General features: G+C 41.1%; 1 protein-coding gene across 2 annotated transcripts in view; it reads left to right on the forward strand.

Moving 5' to 3' along the window:
• Sec71 (ADP ribosylation factor guanine nucleotide exchange factor Sec71) overlaps window positions 1-17,832 on the forward strand; it is a 399,392-nt gene extending 381,560 nt beyond the window's left edge. The window contains exons 34-35 of one of the 2 annotated variants that reach the window (XM_071656502.1): window positions 1,284-1,418; window positions 16,809-17,832. In XM_071656502.1, coding sequence (XP_071512603.1) covers window positions 1,284-1,418; window positions 16,809-17,021 — 348 coding nt within the window. In that variant the 3' untranslated portion in view covers window positions 17,022-17,832. The remainder of the gene's footprint in view (window positions 1-1,283; window positions 1,419-16,808) is intronic. The other variant, XM_071656503.1, reaches the window with a different exon arrangement.
• The last annotated feature ends 1,678 nt before the right edge of the window (window positions 17,833-19,510 follow it).

Consider the following 19,510-nt stretch of genomic DNA (forward strand, 5'->3'; position numbering starts at 1 on the left):
CCTCCCCCACTCCCCTTACCTCCTTTGTTCTCACCTTTTTCCATTCTGTACTCAGTCTCTCCTGGTACTTCCTCACACAAGTCTCCTTCCCAAGCTCACTTACTCTCACCACTCTCTTCACCCCAACATTCTTCTTTTCTGAAAACCCCCACAAATCTTCACCTTCACCTCCACAAGATAATGATCAAACATCCCTCCAATTGCACCTCATAGCACATTAACATCCAAAAGTCTCTCTTTCGCGCCTATCAATTACCACGTAATCCAATAACGCTCTCTGGCCATCTCTCCTACTTACATATGTATACTTATGTATATCTCGCTTCTTAAACCAGGTATTCCCAATCACCAGTCCTTTTTCAGCACATAAATCTACAAGCTCTTCACCATTTCCATTTACAACACTGAACACCCCATGTATACCAATTATTCCCTCAACTGCCACATTACTCACCTTTGCATTCAAATCACCCATCACTATAACTCGGTCTTGGGCATCAAAACCACTAACACACTCATTCAGCTGCTCCCAATGAATGGTAGAATGTAACTTATTTATCTTAACCAGTGGTGTATTTGAATTTTGGAAATGCTCTGTTTTTAAAGTTATTAATTCTATAGTAAAACAGTGACTGTTTTAGTGTTGTAATAGGATCAAAGCAGATTTTGATATATCATGCTTTTTTCCCCACACCTTCAAAAGTAGCAATCCATTCTCCATTGATTTATTTAATTAGGATTATATGTCAACAACTTCTACCTAATACTCCTACCTACTACTTCTATCAAATGCTTCTACAATTTTGCCAAAAAGCAGGGCTAGAACAAAGAATATTAGGTAGACATATTTGGTTGAAGTAGTTGGTAGGAACAGTAGGTAAGAGCCCCAAAAAATGTTGTGTTGGAGTTCCCCTCTGCCATTGGCTAGCTAAGGATGGGGCGCTAAAGGCTAAGAAGCAATACTGAAGTTTCACAGTTAAGGAGACTTTAGCTGTTTCCACCCCATGAGGGAGTTCCCATAGAGATTGGGCATCAGAGATACAGAAAGATAAATGAATATTTCAACATCCTGGTAACATTTCAGCTTTCTTTAGATATTGAGTGTTTTTTTGGAAAAAGTATTTGTATCATCCTGAAAATACATAGTGAAAGTAAATATGTTGAGAGATCAGATTATCTTCATATTACAAGTATGATATGTATAAATGTAATGCATTCCATAATGTGTGTGGTATGATGGTGATTTACTTTACTCCAGAAGCCATTTTTGAATTTAATTGTAGGTACAAGAAAGTCTTATCTCCGTCTGTCGTTCTGGCTTGGAATATTTCCTGTCGCTTCCTGAGTCTCACCGAGAGGCATGGACCAGTCTAATTCTTCTTTTTCTTACCAATATCCACAAAATGTCCAATGATCAGGTAAGATTCAGATTTGTTCTCTATAAATGATTGATGCTTTCAATGTACAGCATTTTTATGTTAATGGGTGGATGTGTGTCCATGGAAAGATTTAAGCTTATATTCATATGCATGTATGAATTTGTGTAGTGCTAGGAAAAGACAAAAAAGGCCACATTCGTTCACACTCAGTCTCTAGCTTTCATGTGTAATGCACCAAAACCACAACTACAAAACTTTCCATGGTTTACCCCAGACACTTCACCTTCCCTGGTTCAATCCAGTGACAGCATGTTGACCCTGGTATACCACGTCATTCCAATTCACTCCATTCCTTGCACCCCCTTCACTTTCCTGTATGTTCAGGCCCCGATTGCTCAAAATCTTTTTCACTTCATCCTTCCACCTCCAATTTGGTCTCCTGCTTCTCCTTGTTCCAGCCACCTCTGACAAATATAATCCTCTTTGTCAGTCTTTTCTCACTCATTCTCTCCATCTGACCAAACCATTTCAACACACCTTCTGCTCTCTCAACCACACTCTTTTGTATTTCCACACATCTCTCCCACCCTTTCATTACTTACTCGGTCAAACCACTTCACACCACATGTTGTCCTCATACATTTCATTTCCAACACCCGCAACCACATAACATTGTTGGAATTGCTATTCTTTCAAACATACCCATTTTTGCTCTCCAAGATAACATTCTTGCCTTCCACACATTCCTCAACACTCCCAGAACCTTCGTCCCCTCCCCCACCCTGTGACTCACTTCTGCTTTCATGGCTCTGTATGCTGCTAAATCCTCTTCCAGATATCTAAAACAATTCACTTCCTCCAGTTTTTCTCCATTCAAACTTACCTTCCAGTTAACTTGACCCTCAACCCTACTGAACTTAATAACCTTGCTTCTAGCATCTTACATCCCACACCATATACTCTTAATACCTTCCATAAAGTATCTCTATCAACCCTATCATATGCCTTCTCCAGATCCATAAGTGCTACATACAAATCCATCTGTTTTTCTAAGTATTTCTCATATACATTCTTCATAGCAAACACCTGATACACACATCCTCTTCCACTTCTGAAATCACACTGCTCTTCCCCAATCTGATTCTCTGTACATGCTTTTACCCTCTCAATGAATACACTCCCATATGATTTCCCATGACAGCTAGAGACTGAGTGTGGACAAATGGGGCCTTTGTTGTCTTTTCCTAGCACTACCTCGCACACATGAGGGGGGAGGGGGTTGTTATTCCATGTGTGGCGAGGTGGCGATGGGAATGAATAAAGGCAGACAGTATGAAATATGTACATGTGTATATATGTATATGTCTGTGTGTGTATATAAATATATATATATATGTGTACATTGAGATGTATAGGTATGTATATTTGCGTGTGTGGACGTGTATGGATATACATGTGTATGTGGGTGGGTTGGTCCATTCTTTCGTCTGTTTCCTTGTGCTACCTCGCTAACGCAGGAGACAGCGACAAAGCAAAATGAATAAATAAATATGATTTCCCAGGAATACTCAACAAGCTTATACCTCTGTAATTTGAAGTCACCTTTATCCCCTTTGCCTTTATACAATGGCACTATGCATACATTCCACCAATAATTATGATATTATTTATTTTTTTTACTTATTCGCTGTCTTCTATGTTAGCGAGGTAGCACAAGGAAACAGACGAAAGAAATGGCCCAACTGGCCCACATACACATGGATATACATAAATACCTACACATGCCCATATACTTATCTATACATTTCGATGTATACATACATGTACATACACAGACATATACCTATATACACATGTACATATACATACTTCCTGCCTTCATCCATTCCCGTTGCCACCCTGCCATACACGAAATGGCACCCCCCTACCCATGCTGGCACAAGGTAGTGCTAAGAAAAGACAACAAAGGCCACATTTGTTCACGCTCAGTCTCAAGCTGTCTTGTGTGATGCACCGAAACCACAGCTCCTTTTCCATATCCAGGCCCCAAAGCTTTCCATGGTTTACCCCACATGCTTCACATGCCCTGGTTCAATCCATTGACAGCGCGTTGACTCTGGTATGCCACATCTTTCCAATTCACTCTATTCCTTGCATGCCTTTCAGCCTCCTGTATGTTCAGGCCCTGATCGCTCAAAATCTTTTTCACTCCATCCTTCCACCTCCCATTTGGTCTCCCACTTCCTCGTTCCCTCCACCTCTGACACATATATCCTCTTTGTCAGTCTTTCTTCACTCATTCTCTGCATTTGACCAAACCATTTCAATACACCCTCTTCTGTTCTCTCAGCCACACTCTTTTTATTATCACACATCTCTCTTACCTTTTCATTACTTATTCGATCAACCACCTCACATCACATATTGTCCTCAAACATTTCATTTCCAACATATTCACCCTCCTCCACACAACCCTATCTATAGCCCATACCTCGCAACCATACAACATTGTTGGAACCACTATTCCCTCAAACATACCCATATTTGCTCTCTGATATAACATTCTTGCCTTCCATGCATTCTTCACCGCTCCCAGAACCTTTGCCCCCTCTCCCACCCTGTGATTCACTTCCGCTTCCATGGTTCCATCCACTGCTATATCCACTCCTAGATATCTAAAACACTTCACTTTCTCCAGTTTTTCTCCATTCAAACTTACCTCCCAATTACTTTGTCTCTCACCCCTACTGAACCTAATAACCTTGCTCTTATTCACATTTACTCTCAACATTCTTCTTTCACACACTTTACCAAACTCAATCACCAACCCCTGCAGTTTCTCAGCCGAATCAGCCACCAGCGCTGTATTATCAGCGAACAACTGACTCACTTCCCAAGCTCTCTCATCCACAACAGCCTGCATACATGCTCCTCTCTTAAAAACTCTTGCATTCAACTCCCTAACCACTCCGCCCATAAACTAATTAAACAACCATGGAGACATCATGCACCCCTGTTGCAAACTGACATTGACTGGGAACCAGTCACTTTCCTTTCTTCCTACTCGCACACGCACACACACACACACACACACACACACACACACACACACACACAGACACACACACACACACACACACACACACACACACACACACACACACACACACACACACATATGTATATGTATATGTATACGTATATTTATTTATTTATCATACTTTATTTTATATATATATATATTTTTTTTTTTTTTTGCCGCTGTCTTCCGCGTTTGCGAGGTAGCGCAACGAAACAGACGAAAGAAATGGCCCAACCCACCCCCATACACATGTGTATACATATGTCCACACACGCAAATATACATACCTACACAGCTTTCCATGGTTTACCCCAGACGCTTCACATGCCCTGATTCAATCCACTGACAGCACGTCAACCCCGGTATAACACATCGCTCCAATTCACTCTATTCCTTGCCCTCCTTTCACCCTCCTGCATGTTCAGGCCCCGATCACTCAAAATCTTCTTCACTCCATCTTTCCACCTCCAATTTGGTCTCCCTCTTCTCCTCGTTCCCTCCACCTCCGACACATATATCCTCTTGGTCAATCTTTCCTCACTCATTCTCTCCATATGCCCAAACCATTTCAAAACACCCTCTTCTGCTCTCTCAACCACGCTCTTTTTATTTCCACACATCTCTCTTACCCTTACGTCACTTACTCGATCAAACCACCTCACACCACACATTGTCCTCAAACATCTCATTTCCAGCACATCCATCCTCGTGCGCACAACTCTATCCATAGCCCACGCCTCGCAACCATACAACATTGTTGGAACCACTATTCCTTCAAACATACCCATTTTTGCTTTCCGAGATAATGTTCTCGACCTCCACACATTCTTCAAGGCTCCCAGAATTTTCGCCCCCTCCCCCACCCTATGATCCACTTCCGCTTCCATGGTTCCATCCGCTGCCAGATATCTAAAACACTTCACTTCCTCCAGTTTTTCTCCATTCAAACTCACCTCCCAATTGACTTGACCCTCAACCCTACTGTACCTAATAACCTTGCTCTTATTCACATTTACTCTTAACTTTCTTCTTTCACACACTTTACCAAACTCACTCACCAGCTTCTGCAGTTTCTCACATGAATCAGCCACCAGCGCTGTATCATCAGCGAACAACTGACTCACTTCCCAAGCTCTCTCATCCCCAACAGACTTCATACTTGCCCCTCTTTCCAAAACTCTTGCATTCACCTCCCTAACAACCCCATCCATAAACGAATTAAACAACCATGGAGACATCACACACCCCTGCCGCAAACCTACATTCACTGAGAACCAATCACTTTCCTCTCTTCCTACACGTACACATGCCTTACATCCTCGATAAAAACTTTTCACTGCTTCTAACAACTTGCCTCCCACACCATATATTCTTAATACCTTCCACAGAGCATCTCTATCAACTCTATCATATGCCTTCTCCAGATCCATAAATGCTACATACAAATCCATTTGCTTTTCTAAGTATTTCTCACATACATTCTTCAAAGCAAACAAGTGATCCACACATCCTCTACCACTTCTGAAACCACACTGCTCTTCCCCAATCTGATGCTCTGTACATGCCTTCACCCTCTCAATCAGTACCCTCCCATATAATTTACCAGGAATACTCAACAAACTTATACCTCTGTAATTTGAGCACTCACTCTTTTCCCCTTTGCCTTTGTACAATGGCACTATGCACGCATTCCGCCAATCCTCAGGCACCTCACCATGAGTCATACATACATTAAATAACCTTACCAACCAGTCAACAATACAGTCACCCCCTTTTTTAATAAATTCCACTGCAATACCATCCAAACCTGCTGCCTTGCCGGCTTTCATCTTCCGCAAAGCTTTCACTACCTCTTCTCTGTTTACCAAATCATTTTCCCTAACCCTCTCACTTTGCACACCACCTCGACCAAAACACCCTATATCTGCCATTATATCATCAAACACATTCAACAAACCTTCAAAATACTCACTCCATCTCCTTCTCACATCACCACTACTTGTTATCACCTCCCCATTTGCGCCCTTCACTGAAGTTCCCATTTGCTCCCTTGTCTTACGCACTTTATTTACCTCCTTCCAGAACATCTTTTTATTCTCCCTAAAATTTAATGATACTCTCTCACCCCAACTCTCATTTGCCCTTTTTTTCACCTCTTGCACCTTTCTCTTGACCTCCTGTCTCTTTCTTTTATACATCTCCCACTCAATTGCATTTTTTCCCTGCAAAAATCATCCAAATGCCTCTCTCTTCTCTTTCACTAATACTCTTACTTCTTCATCCCACCACCATATATATATATATATATATATATATATATATATATATATATATATATATATATATATTTTTTTTTTTTTTTTTTTTTTTTTTTTTTTTTATACTTTGTCGCTGTCTCCCGCGTTTGCGAGGTAGCGCAAGGAAACAGACGAAAGAAATGGCCCAACCCCCCCCCCCATACACATGTACATACACACGTCCACACACGCAAATATACATACCTACACAGCTTTCCATGGTTTACCCCAGACGCTTCACATGCCTTGCTTCAATCCACTGACAGCACGTCAACCCCTGTATACCACATGACTCCAATTCACTCTATTTCTTGCCCTCCTTTCACCCTCCTGCATGTTCAGGCCCCGATCACACAAAATCTTTTTCACTCCATCTTTCCACCTCCAATTTGGTCTCCCTCTTCTCCTCGTTCCCTCCACCTCCGACACATATATCCTCTTGGTCAATCTCTCCTCACTCATTCTCTCCATGTGCCCAAACCATTTCAAAACACCCTCTTCTGCTCTCTCAACCACGCTCTTTTTATTTCCACACATCTCTCTTACCCTTACGTTACTTACTCGATCAAACCACCTCACACCACACATTGTCCTCAAACATCTCATTTCCAGCACATCCATCCTCCTGCGCACATCTCTATCCATAGCCCACGCCTCGCAACCATACAACATTGTTGGAACCACTATTCCCTCAAACATACCCATTTTTGCTTTCCGAGATAGTGTTCTCGACTTCCACACATTTTTCAAGGCTCCCAAAATTTTCGCCCCCTCCCCCACCCTATGATCCACTTCCGCTTCCATGGTTCCATCCGCTGACAGATCCACTCCCAGATATCTAAAACACTTCACTTCCTCCAGTTTTTCTCCATTCAAACTCACCTCCCAATTGACTTGACCCTCACCCCTACTGTACCTAATAACCTTGCTCTTATTCACATTTACTCTCAACTTTCTTCTTCCACACACTTTACCAAACTCAGTCACCAGCTTCTCCAGTTTCTCACATGAATCAGCCACCAGCGCTGTATCATCAGCGAACAACAACTGACTCACTTCCCAAGCTCTCTCATCCCCAACAGACTTCATACTTGCCCCTCTTTCCAGGACTCTTGCATTTACCTCCCTTACAACCCCATCCATAAACAAATTAAACAACCATGGAGACATCACACACCCCTGCCGCAAACCTACATTCACTGAGAACCAATCACTTTCCTCTCTTCCTACACGTACACATGCCTTACATCCTCGATAAAAACTTTTCACTGCTTCTAACAACTTGCCTCCCACACCATATATTCTTAATACCTTCCACAGAGCATCTCTATCAACTCTATCATATGCCTTCTCCAGATCCATAAATGCTACATACAAATCCATTTGCTTTTCTAAGTATTTCTCACATACATTCTTCAAAGCAAACACCTGATCCACACATCCTCTACCACTTCTGAAACCGCACTGCTCTTCCCCAATCTGATGCTCTGTACATGCCTTCACCCTCTCAATCAATACCCCCCCATATAATTTACCAGGAATACTCAACAAACTTATACCTCTGTAATTTGAGCACTCACTCTTATCCCCTTTGCCTTTGTACAATGGCACTATGCACGCATTCCGCCAATCCTCAGGCACCTCACCATGAGTCATACATACTGTGTACAGAATGGAAAAAGGTGAGAACAATGGAAGTAAGGGGAGTGGGGGAGGAATGGGATGTATTTAGGGAATCAGTGATGGATTGCGCAAAAGATGCTTGTGGCATGAGAAGAGTGGGAGGTGGGCTGTTTAGAAAGGGTAGTGAGTGGTGGGATGAAGAAGTAAGAGTATTAGTGAAAGAGAAGAGAGAGGCATTTGGACGATTTTTGCAGGGAAAAAATGCAATTGAGTGGGAGAAGTATAAAAGAAAGAGACAGGAGGTCAAGAGAAAGGTGCAAGAGGTGAAAAAAAGGGCAAATGAGAGTTGGGGTGAGAGACTATCAGTAAATTTTAGGGAAAATAAAAAGATGTTCTGGAAGGAGGTAAATAGGGTGCGTAAGACAAGGGAGCAAATGGGAACTTCAGTGAAGGGCGTAAATGGGGAGGTGATAACAAGTAGCGGTGATGTGAGAAGGAGATGGAATGAGTATTTTGAAGGTTTGTTGAATGTGTCTGATGACAGAGTGGCAGATATAGGGTGTTTTGGTCGAGGTGGTGTGCAAAGTGAGAGGGTTAGGGAAAATGATTTGGTAAACAGAGAAGAGGTAGTAAAAGCTTTGCGGAAGATGAAAGCCGGCAAGGCAGCAGGTTTGGATGGTATTGCAGTGGAATTTATTAAGAAAGGGGGTGACTGTATTGTTGACTGGTTGGTAAGGTTATTTAATATATATATATATATATATATATATATATATATATATATTTTTTTTTTTTTTTTTTGGCTTTGTCACTGTCTCCCGCGTTTGCGAGGTAGCGCAAGGAAACAGACGAAAGAAATGGCCCAACCCACCCCCATACACATGTATATACATACGTCCACACACGCAAATATACATACCTACACAGCTTTCCATGGTTTACCCCAGACGCTTCACATGCCCTGATTCAATCCACTGACAGCACGTCAACCCCGGTATACCACATCGGTCCAATTCACTCTATTCCTTGCCCTCCTTTCACCCTCCTGCATGTTCAGGCCCCGATCACACAAAATCTTTTTCACTCCATCTTTCCACCTCCAATTTGGTCTCCCACTTCTCCTCGTTCCCTCCACCTCCGACATATATATCCTCTTGGTCAATCTTTCCTCACTCATTCTCTCCATGTGCCCAAACCATTTCAAAACACCCTCTTCTGCTCTCTCAACCACGCTCTTTTTATTTCCACACATCTCTCTTACCCTTACGTTACTTACTCGATCAAACCACCTCACACCACACATTGTCCTCAAACATCTCATTTCCAGCACATCCATCCTCCTGCGCACAACTGTATCCATAGCCCACGCCTCACAACCATACAACATTGTTGGAACCACTATTCCTTCAAACATACCCATTTTTGCTTTCCGAGATAATGTTCTCGACTTCCACACATTCTTCATGGCTCCCAGGATTTTCGCCCCCTCCCCCACCCTATGATCCACTTCTGCTTCCATGTTTCCATCCGCTGCCAGATCAACTCCCGGATATCTAAAACACTTTACTTCCTCCAGTTTTTCTCCATTCAAACTTACCTCCCAATTGACTTGACCCTCAACCCTACTGTACCTAATTACCTTGCTTTTATTCACATTTACTCTTAACTTTCTTCTTTCACACACTTTACCAAACTCAGTCACCAGCTTCTGCAGTTTCTCACATGAATCAGCCACCAGTGCTGTGTCATCAGCGAACAACAACTGACTCACTTCCCAAGCTCTCTCATCCCTAACAGACTTCATACTTGCCCCTCTTTCCGAAACTGGAGGGATGTCTGATCATTATCTTGTGGAGGCTAAGGTGAAGATTTGTATGGGTTTTCAGAAAAGAAGAGTGAATGTTGGGGTGAAGAGGGTGGTCAGAGTAAGTGAGCTTGGGAAGGAGACTTGTGTGAGGAAGTACCAGGAGAGACTGAGTACAGAATGGAAAAAGGTGAGAACAATGGAAGTAAGGGGAGTGGGGGAGGAATGGGATGTATTTAGGGAATCAATGATGGATTGCGCAAAAGATGCTTGTGGCATGAGAAGTGTGGGAGGTGGGTTGATTAGAAAGGGTAGTGAGTGGTGGCATGAAGAAGGAAGATTATTAGTGAAAGAGAAGAGAGAGGCATTTGGAGGATTTTTGCAGGGAAAAAATGCAATTGAGTGGGAGATGTATAAAAGAAAGAGACAGGAAGTCAAGAGAAAGGTGCAAGAGGTGAAAAAGAGGGCAAATGAGAGTTGGGTTGAGAAAGTATCATTAAATTTTAGGGAGAAAAAAAAGATGTTCTGGAAGGAGGTAAATAAAGTGCGTAAGACAAGGGAGCAAATGGGAACTTCAGTGAAGGGTGCAAATGGGGAGGTGATAACAAGTAGTGGTGATGTGAGAAGGAGATGGAGTGAGTATTTTGAAGGTTTGTTGAATGTGTTTGATGATAGAGTGGCAGATATAGTGTGTTTTGGTCGAGGTGGTGTGCAAAGTGAGAGGGTTAGAGAAAATGATTTGGTAAACAGAGAAGAGGTAGTAAAAGCTTTGCGGAAGATGGAAGCCGGCAAGGCAGCAGGTTTGGATGGTATTGCAGTGGAATTTATTAAAAAAGGGGGTGACTGTATTATTGACTGGTTGGTAAGGTTATTTAATGTATGTATGACTCATGGTGAGGTGCCTGAGGATTGGCGGAATGCGTGCATAGTGCCATTGTACAAATGCAAAGGGGATAAGAGTGAATGCTCCAATTACAGAGGTATAAGTTTGTTGAGCATTCCTGGTAAATTATATGGGAGGGTATTGATTGAGAGGGTGAAGGCATGTACAGAGCATCAGATTGGGGAAGAGCAGTGTGGTTTCAGAAGTGGTAGAGGATGTGTGGATCAGGTGTTTGCTTTGAAGAATGTATGTGAGAAATACTTAGAAAAGCAAATGGATTTGTATGTAGCATTTATGGATCTGGAGAAGGCATATGATAGAGTTGATAGAGATGCTCTGTGGAAGGTATTAAGAATATATGGTGTGGGAGGCAAGTTGTTAGAAGCAATGAAAAGTTTTTATCGAGGATGTAAGGCATGTGTACGTGTAGGAAGAGAGGAAAGTGATTGGTTCTCAGTGAATGTAGGTTTGTGGCAGGGGTGTGTGATGTCTCCATGGTTGGTTAATTTGTTTATGGATGGGGTTGTTAGGGAGGTGAATGCAAGAGTTTTGGAAAGAGGGGCAAGTATGAAGTCTGTCGGGGATGAGAGAGCTTGGGAAGTGAGTCAGTTGATGTTCGCTGATGATACAGCGCTGGTGGCTGATTCATGTGAGAAACTGCAGAAGCTGGTGACTGAGTTTGGTAAAGTGTGTGGAAGAAGAAAGTTAAGAGTAAATGTGAATAAGAGCAAGGTTATTAGGTACAGTAGGGTTGAGGGTCAAGTCAATTGGGAGGTGAGTTTGAATGGAGAAAAACTGGAGGAAGTGAAGTGTTTTAGATATCTGGGAGTGGATCTGGCAGCGGATGGAACCATGGAAGCGGAAGTGGATCATAGGGTGGGGGAGGGGGCGAAAATTCTGGGGGCCTTGAAGAATGTGTGGAAGTCGAGAACATTATCTCGGAAAGCAAAAATGGGTATGTTTGAATGAATAGTGGTTCCAACAATGTTGTATGGTTGCGAGGCGTGGGCTATGGATAGAGTTGTGCGCAGGAGGATGGATGTGCTGGAAATGAGATGTTTGAGGACAATGTGTGGTGTGAGGTGGTTTGATCGAGTGAGTAACGTAAGGGTAAGAGAGATGTGTGGAAATAAAAAGAGCGTGGTTGAGAGAGCAGAAGAGGGTGTTTTGAAGTGGTTTGGGCACATGGAGAGAATGAGTGAGGAGAGATTGACCAAGAGGATATATGTGTCGGAGGTGGAGGGAACGAGGAGAAGAGGGAGACCAAATTGGAGGTGGAAAGATGGAGTGAAAAAGATTTTGTGTGATCGGGGCCTGAACATGCGGGAGGGTGAAAGGAGGGCAAGGAATAGAGTGAATTGGAGCGATGTGGTATACCGGGGTTGACGTGCTGTCAGTGGATTGAATCAAGGCATGTGAAGCGTCTGGGGTAAACCATGGAAGGCTGTGTAGGTATGTATATTTGCGTGTGTGGACGTATGTATATACATGTGTATGGGGGGGGGTTGGGCCATTTCTTTCGTCTGTTTCCTTGCGCTACCTCGCAAACGCGGGAGACAGCGACAAAGTATAAAAATAAAATAAAAAAAATAAAAGATATATATATATATATATATATATATATATATATATATATATATATATATATATTATCCCTGGGGATAGGGGAGAAAAAAATACTTCCCACGTATTCCCTGCGTGTCGTAGAAGGCGACTAAAAGGGAAGGGAGCTGGGGGGCTGGAAATCCTCCCCTCTCGTTTTTTTTTTTTTTTTTTTTTTTTTTTTTTTTTTTTTTTGTGGTTTCAGAAGTGGTAGAGGATGTGTGGATCAGGTGTTTGCTTTGAAGAATGTATGTGAGAAATACTTAGTAAAGCAAATGGATTTGTATGTAGCATTTATGGATCTGGAAAAGGCATATGATAGAGTTGATAGAGATGCTCTGTGGAAGGTATTAAGAATATATGGTGTGGGAGGCAAGTTGTTAGAAGCAGTGAAAAATTTTTATCGAGGAGGTAAGTCATATGAACGTGTAGGAAGAGAGGAAAGTGATTGGTTCTCAGTGAATGTAGGGTTGCGGCAGGGGTGTGTGATGTCTCCATGGTTGTTTAATTTGTTTATGGATGGGGTTGTTAGGGAGGTGAATGCAAGAGTTTTGGAAAGAGGTGCAAGTATGAAGTCTGTTGGGGATGAGAGAGCTTGGGAAGTGAGTCAGTTGTTGTTCGCTGATGATACAGCGCTGGTAGCTGATTCATGTGAGAAACTGCAGAAGCTGGTGACTGAGTTTGGTAAAGTGTGTGAAAGAAGAAAGTTAAGAGTAAATGTGAATAAGAGCAAGGTTATTAGGTACAGTAGGGTTGAGGGTCAAGTCAATTGGGAGGTAAGTTTGATTGGAGAAAAACTGGAGGAAGTAAAGTGTTTTAGATATCTGGGAGTGGATCTGACAGCGGATGGAACCATGGAAGCGGAAGTGAATCATAGGGTGGGGGAGGGGGCAAAAATCCTGGTAGCCTTGAAGAATGTGTGGAAGTCGAGAACATTATCTTGGAAAACAAAAATGGGTATGTTTGAAGGAATAGTGGTTCCAACAATGTTATATGGTTGCGAGGCATGGGCTATGGATAGAGTTGTGCGGAGGAGTGTGGATGTGCTGGAAATGAGATGTTTGAGGACGATATGTGGTGTGAGGTGGTTTGATCGAGTAAGTAATGTAAGGGTAAGAGAGATGTGTGGAAATAAAAAGAGCGTGGTTGAGAGAGCAAAAGAGGGTGTTTTGAATTGGTTTGGTCACATGGAGAGAATGAGTGAGGAAAGATTGACCAAGAGGATATATGTGTCGGAGGTGGAGGGAACGAGAAGTGGGAGACCAAATTGGAGGTGGAAAGATGGAGTGAAAAAGATTTTGTGTGATCGGGGCCTGAACATGCAGGAGGGTGAAAGGAGGGCAAGGAATAGAGTGAATTGGATCGATGTGGTATACCGGGGTTGACGTGCTGGCAATGGATTAAATCAGGGCATGTGAAGTGTCTGGGGTAAACAATGGAAAGTTGTGTGGGGCCTGGATGTGGAAAGGGAGCTGTGGTTTCGGGCAGTATTGCATGACAGCTAGAGACTGAGTGTGAATGAATGTTGCCTTTGTTGTTTTTTCCTAGCGCTACCTCGCGCACATGAGGGGGGAGGGGGATATTATTCCATGTGTGGCGAGGTGGCGATGGGAATGAATGAATAATATATATATATTTATATATATTGTACATGACAACTGGAGGCTGGGTGTGGGCGAGTGTGGCCTTTGTTGTCTTTTCCTAGCGCTACCTCGTGCACATGCAGGGGGAGGGGGCTGTATTTTCATGTGTGGCGGCATGGCGATGGGAATGAATAAAAGCAGACAGTATGTATTATGTACATGTGTATATATGTATATGTCTGTGTGTGTATATGTATATGTATACGTATACCTGGTTTAAAAAGAGAGATATACATAAGTATACATATGTAAGTAGGAGAGATGGCCAGAGAGCGTTATTGGATTTTGTGTTAATTGATAGATGCAAGAGAGAGACTTTGGATGTTAATGTGCTGAGAGGTGCAACTGGAGGGATGTCTGATCATTATCTTGTGGAGGTGAAGGTGAAGATTTGTAGAGGTTTCAGAAAAGAAGAGAGAATGTTGGGGTGAAGAAAGTGGTGAGAGTAAGTGAGCTTGGGAAGGAGACTTGTGTGAGTAAGTACCAGGAGAGACTGAGTACAGAATGGAAAAAGGTGAGAACAAAGGAGGTAAGGGGAGTGGGGAAGGAATGGGATGTATTTAGGGAAGCAGTGATGGCTTGCGCAAAAGATGCTTGTGGCATGAGAAGCGTGGGAGGTGGGCAGATTAGAAAGGGTAGTGAGTGGTGGGATGAAGAAGTAAGATTGTTAGTGAAAGAGAAGAGAGAGGCATTTGGACGATTTTTGCAGGGAAATAATGCAAATGAGTGGGAGATGTATAAAAGAAGAGGCAGGAGGTCAAGAGAAAGGTGCAAGAGGTGAAGAAAAGGGCAAATGAGTGTTGGGGTGAGAGAGTATCATTGAATTTTAGGGAGAATAAAAAGATGTTTTGGAAGGAGGTAAATAAAGTGCGTAAGATAGGGGAACAGATGGGAACTCCAGTGAAGGGAGCAAACGGGGAGGTGATAACAAGTAGTGGTGATGTGAGAAGGAGATGGAGTGAGTATTTTGAAGGTTTGTTGAATGCGTTTGGTGATAGAGTGGCAGATATAGGGTGTTTTGGTCGAGGTGGTGTGCAAAGTGAGAAGGTTAGGGAAAATGATTTGGTAAACAGAGAAGAGGTAGTAAAAGCTTTGTGGAGGATGAAAGCCAGCTAGGCAGCAGGTTTGGATGGTATTGCAGTGGAATTTATTGAAAAAGGGGGTTACTGTATTGTTGACTGGTTGGTAAGGTTATTTAATGTATGTATGGGTTGAGTGGCTCAACTTATCAACTCTCTCAGGCTAATCTCCAAACTTGATCCACTTGCCTTATGCTGCAATACTGATTCACTTTCCATGTTCTATATATATATCACATTGGTTTTTGCTTCATGGAGCAGGCTGCTTGTGTGCCTCCACCATTAGGCAAGTGCCCAGTAACTGAGACCTGGCTTTTTACAAAAGATGGGTGTTTCATTTCCTCCAAAATTCATAAATATTTTTCCTCATTTCTCTTTCTTTGAAGTATGTCTGTTTCACTTAAGGCCCAGCTGTGATGTGGACTTTTGTCCATGACTGGAGCCTTCATCATTAAAAAAAATAATAGTGAACTTCAACCTTCATTTTCAGTATGCCTGTAATAGAATAAAAATTAGGTAAATGGATTGATCATTCTCTTCTTTTTCTTTCATACTTGTCCACTGTTTCCTGCATTAGCAAGGTAGTGCCAGGAACAGATGAAGAAAGGTTGCATTCACTCACATCTAATCTCTAGCTGTTGTGTGCATTGCATCAAAACCACAGCCTCCAGTCCACACCTGGCCCCACAAACCTTTCCTTGGTTTCCCCTGGTTGCTTCACATGCCCTGGTTCAATTTATTGTCAACATGTCCCTGTATACCACATCGTTCCAGTTCATTCTATCCTGTGTGCTCCTTTCACCCTCCTTCATGTTCAGGGCCTGAACACTTCATATTTTTCATTCTATCCTCCCATCTTCAGTATAGTGTCCCCCTACTCCTTTTTTCCTCCACTTTTGACATATATCCTCTTTGTCAACTTTTCCTCACAAATTCTCTTATGGGAATGTTTTAAGTAACTATTTTTGTTTCAGAATTTCAAGTAAAATTAAAACTAGGTTTTGGAACAGGAGAGTATGATTGAATATTCAGTTATTATGGTCTCTGTTTTTTATTTTATTTTATTCATCAGTATTGTTCATATAAAGCTTTCTCGAAGTGTCATTATATGTGCATGTATTTGGACATTCCTCTGTACTATTACCTCACTCACTAAATACTTTCTAATTTTGCTTCACCATCATACTTTTAAAATCTCTCAGGAAAAGCAGTCCTGTGATTGTTTTTTACCTGCAGTGCCTTGGATGAACTTTCCTCTTATTTTTATTTTGGGGTATATGATATGCAGAACAGCATGTTGATCTGAATAATTTTGAATGTAGATTTATGAAGTACAATGTTGGTAACATTAAATTTTTAGCTGAGTGTAGTTAAAGTGGATAGAATTATTTGACATTTTTTCTTTTTTACTTACAGTTTGCTGCTCATGCCTCCAACTATTACCCATTTTTGTGTGAGATCATGTGCTTCAACCTCAAGCCTGAATTATCAGCTGTTCTACGACGCTTCTTCTTACGGATTGGCATTGTGTTCAACATAACTCACCCTAGCATCCGTAATCATACTACGTCCACATCTTCTCTAGGCTCTAATTCATATCTTAGGGATTCTCTCCCAAGTGAACAGTAAAACTCTTGTAGTGTAAAATAAAAAGAATTTTAATCCATCTTTTTGGAAACTGGTGGTTATAGAAATAGTTCAAGGTTCTTGAAATGACCAATTAATTTTATGGCTTATAGAAAGTGCTGTAATTACAATAAAAAAAAGTCAGGAAATTTAGCAGCAATGAAAATTATTTGGAAGTGGTTGTATGAGGCCATATATTCCCATTCCCAATGCAGATCCAACAGCCCAGTGATGGATAAACTGCCAAGCTATCAGTGATATCCATAATATGACATTTGGTAAAATTGTTGTCTTCGAGAAGTTCAAGGAAAGCAAGTTATGTGTTCTGGTAACTACAACCTCTTTAAGGTAATATAATCATTATTAATGCATAAAAGGAGGAATATCCTTTATTTTGAGAAAGTGAGGTCTAAAACTGTGGACAAAACCACTGTAAAAACTCACTGTACCAGCAGTGAAAAAGTGTGGTTTGGGTGAAATCAAGGAAGACAGTGTACTATTCAAAAGAAAAGTTCCATAATTTCATAAATAAGATAGAATATTATATTGTTGACCAGATACTTCTTCTGACCTTGTATAAACTGGTTGTACTTATTTTTTGTGAATTTTAGAATTCTTTATTTTATGTCACAACTAACATTTCTCACTTTGTGTATATATCTGATGGCTGATTTTTTTCAATAGTTTTTTAAGGATTTTGGACATATATTTAAATATGATAAATAGGAAGACTACTGTTGCTAACTATATGCTGCAAGATACTGTTAATCCTCTCTGTTTGATATTTAAATTGAAATAAAAATATTTGTAGTCTTTTTTGAGTTTGTAGTTGGCTGCTTATTGTCAGGGATGTTGTGTGTGCGTGTTCAGAGAGAAAAACCAATTTATGATTACTTATTTTTTCAGTATAGGAAGGGAGTTTTACACTCTTTGGGCTCCATCTCACAAAATTTCTTTTGTATATTACATCTTTTCATCATATTCATACTCTCTGTATTTTCAGTTTCCTGCTATAGATTTTCCCTTGAATCCAAAACTCTTTTGCTTTTGAGATACTTTTTCTCATCTTTTATAATTTGATTCATACTCAGCTTCCTTCTGTGTTTTTTTGTAGTCCTGGCCATATCCACTTTTGAAGAACAGTTCAATACTTACTTCATCACATCTGTTCATAAACTTTCACATGGTTATCATGCCTCCCCATTGTCTCTTTTCCAATGATGTGGGTAATTCCATGGCAGCTAGCAACTCTTTCTAGCTTAGTTCCCTGACATATGGTTACAGTTTTTATTTCTTGCCTCTATACAATCTCAAGGATATCAGTGTTTTCCGTAATGTGGGATGAGCAAGATAATGTTTCACAGTCTAGGTTGTATCTAGGTATATGCTTTGACTTCATAGCTCTTATAATTCAAGTATACAGTCTTTGTTGCCTTATTGAATTTTCTCCTTCAGATATATGAGTTTCTTTAAGTGGAGTAACTAGGTTGATGAGTATACTCAAAATTAGATTTGATGCATGTTGTAGATATTTTCTTAGAATTTCCAGATCAGATCAGTGTACTTGAAAGTAACTTTGATGTTAATGAATTGAAAGTTTACTTATTTTAAAGATTTTCCTAGCGTGGTTTTATGGAGGTAGACCATACTGTATCAGTCCACAAGCCCCTTTCACACAGAAATGTTTGGAATTTATGTCTTTCAAGATGTTAGTCATCATTAGATTTCCTTTTATTGTGTCCTATCTTCATAGGCATTCATTTGGTAGGGTTGGACTTCATCAACCATGTATCTGTTTCATATTGGAGCTGTCTAAGTCTCTTTGTAGGTTACTTTAGTCCTCGTGACTCAAGACTCCTCTCATGACTTAAGCATATGCAAACATATTCTGGTAAGATTGAATAAAAATGCCCCAGAACTAAGGTTTCAGGGTTGCTATTGGTGATTGAAAGGCTCTTCTGACAAAAGTTCTTTATTCCTACCTGCTCAGATAATTTTCATTACATTGAAGGAGTCCCATTCTTATGTATTATTGAGGGTGGGTGTAATTATCTCGTTGTGCTGTATGGGGAGGTAGTTTTGCACTCCTGGGGTCCCATCTCTTAAGCCATCTCTGCTGTCTTACAACTTTTTAAACTTATTTATGCTCTGTGCATATACTGCTTCCCCATTAAGTTTGTTTGATTTATCCTCCATTCTTAGAAATACTTTGTATCTTTTTCAACAAAATTTTTACCTTAATTTCATGTCATGGCCTCTACTCATACTTCCCTACATCTTTTGAGGAAATGCTCCCCTACATCATCTGTATGGATCAGAAACTTAAAGGTGACAATCAAGTCAAATGTCACTCTCCTATCTTCCATGGTGAGCAAATTTAAGGCCTATAGCCTTTCCCTTTAATTCAGCTGTTATAATTCTGATTTTTATGTTGCCTTCCTCTGGACCCTTTTTTAGTAACTCTTTGTGCATTTTTAAGTGCTTTTTTTAGT

The sequence above is a fragment of the Panulirus ornatus genome, chromosome 63 (assembly GCF_036320965.1).
Source record: "Panulirus ornatus isolate Po-2019 chromosome 63, ASM3632096v1, whole genome shotgun sequence".
NCBI classification, from domain to species: domain Eukaryota; kingdom Metazoa; phylum Arthropoda; class Malacostraca; order Decapoda; family Palinuridae; genus Panulirus; species Panulirus ornatus.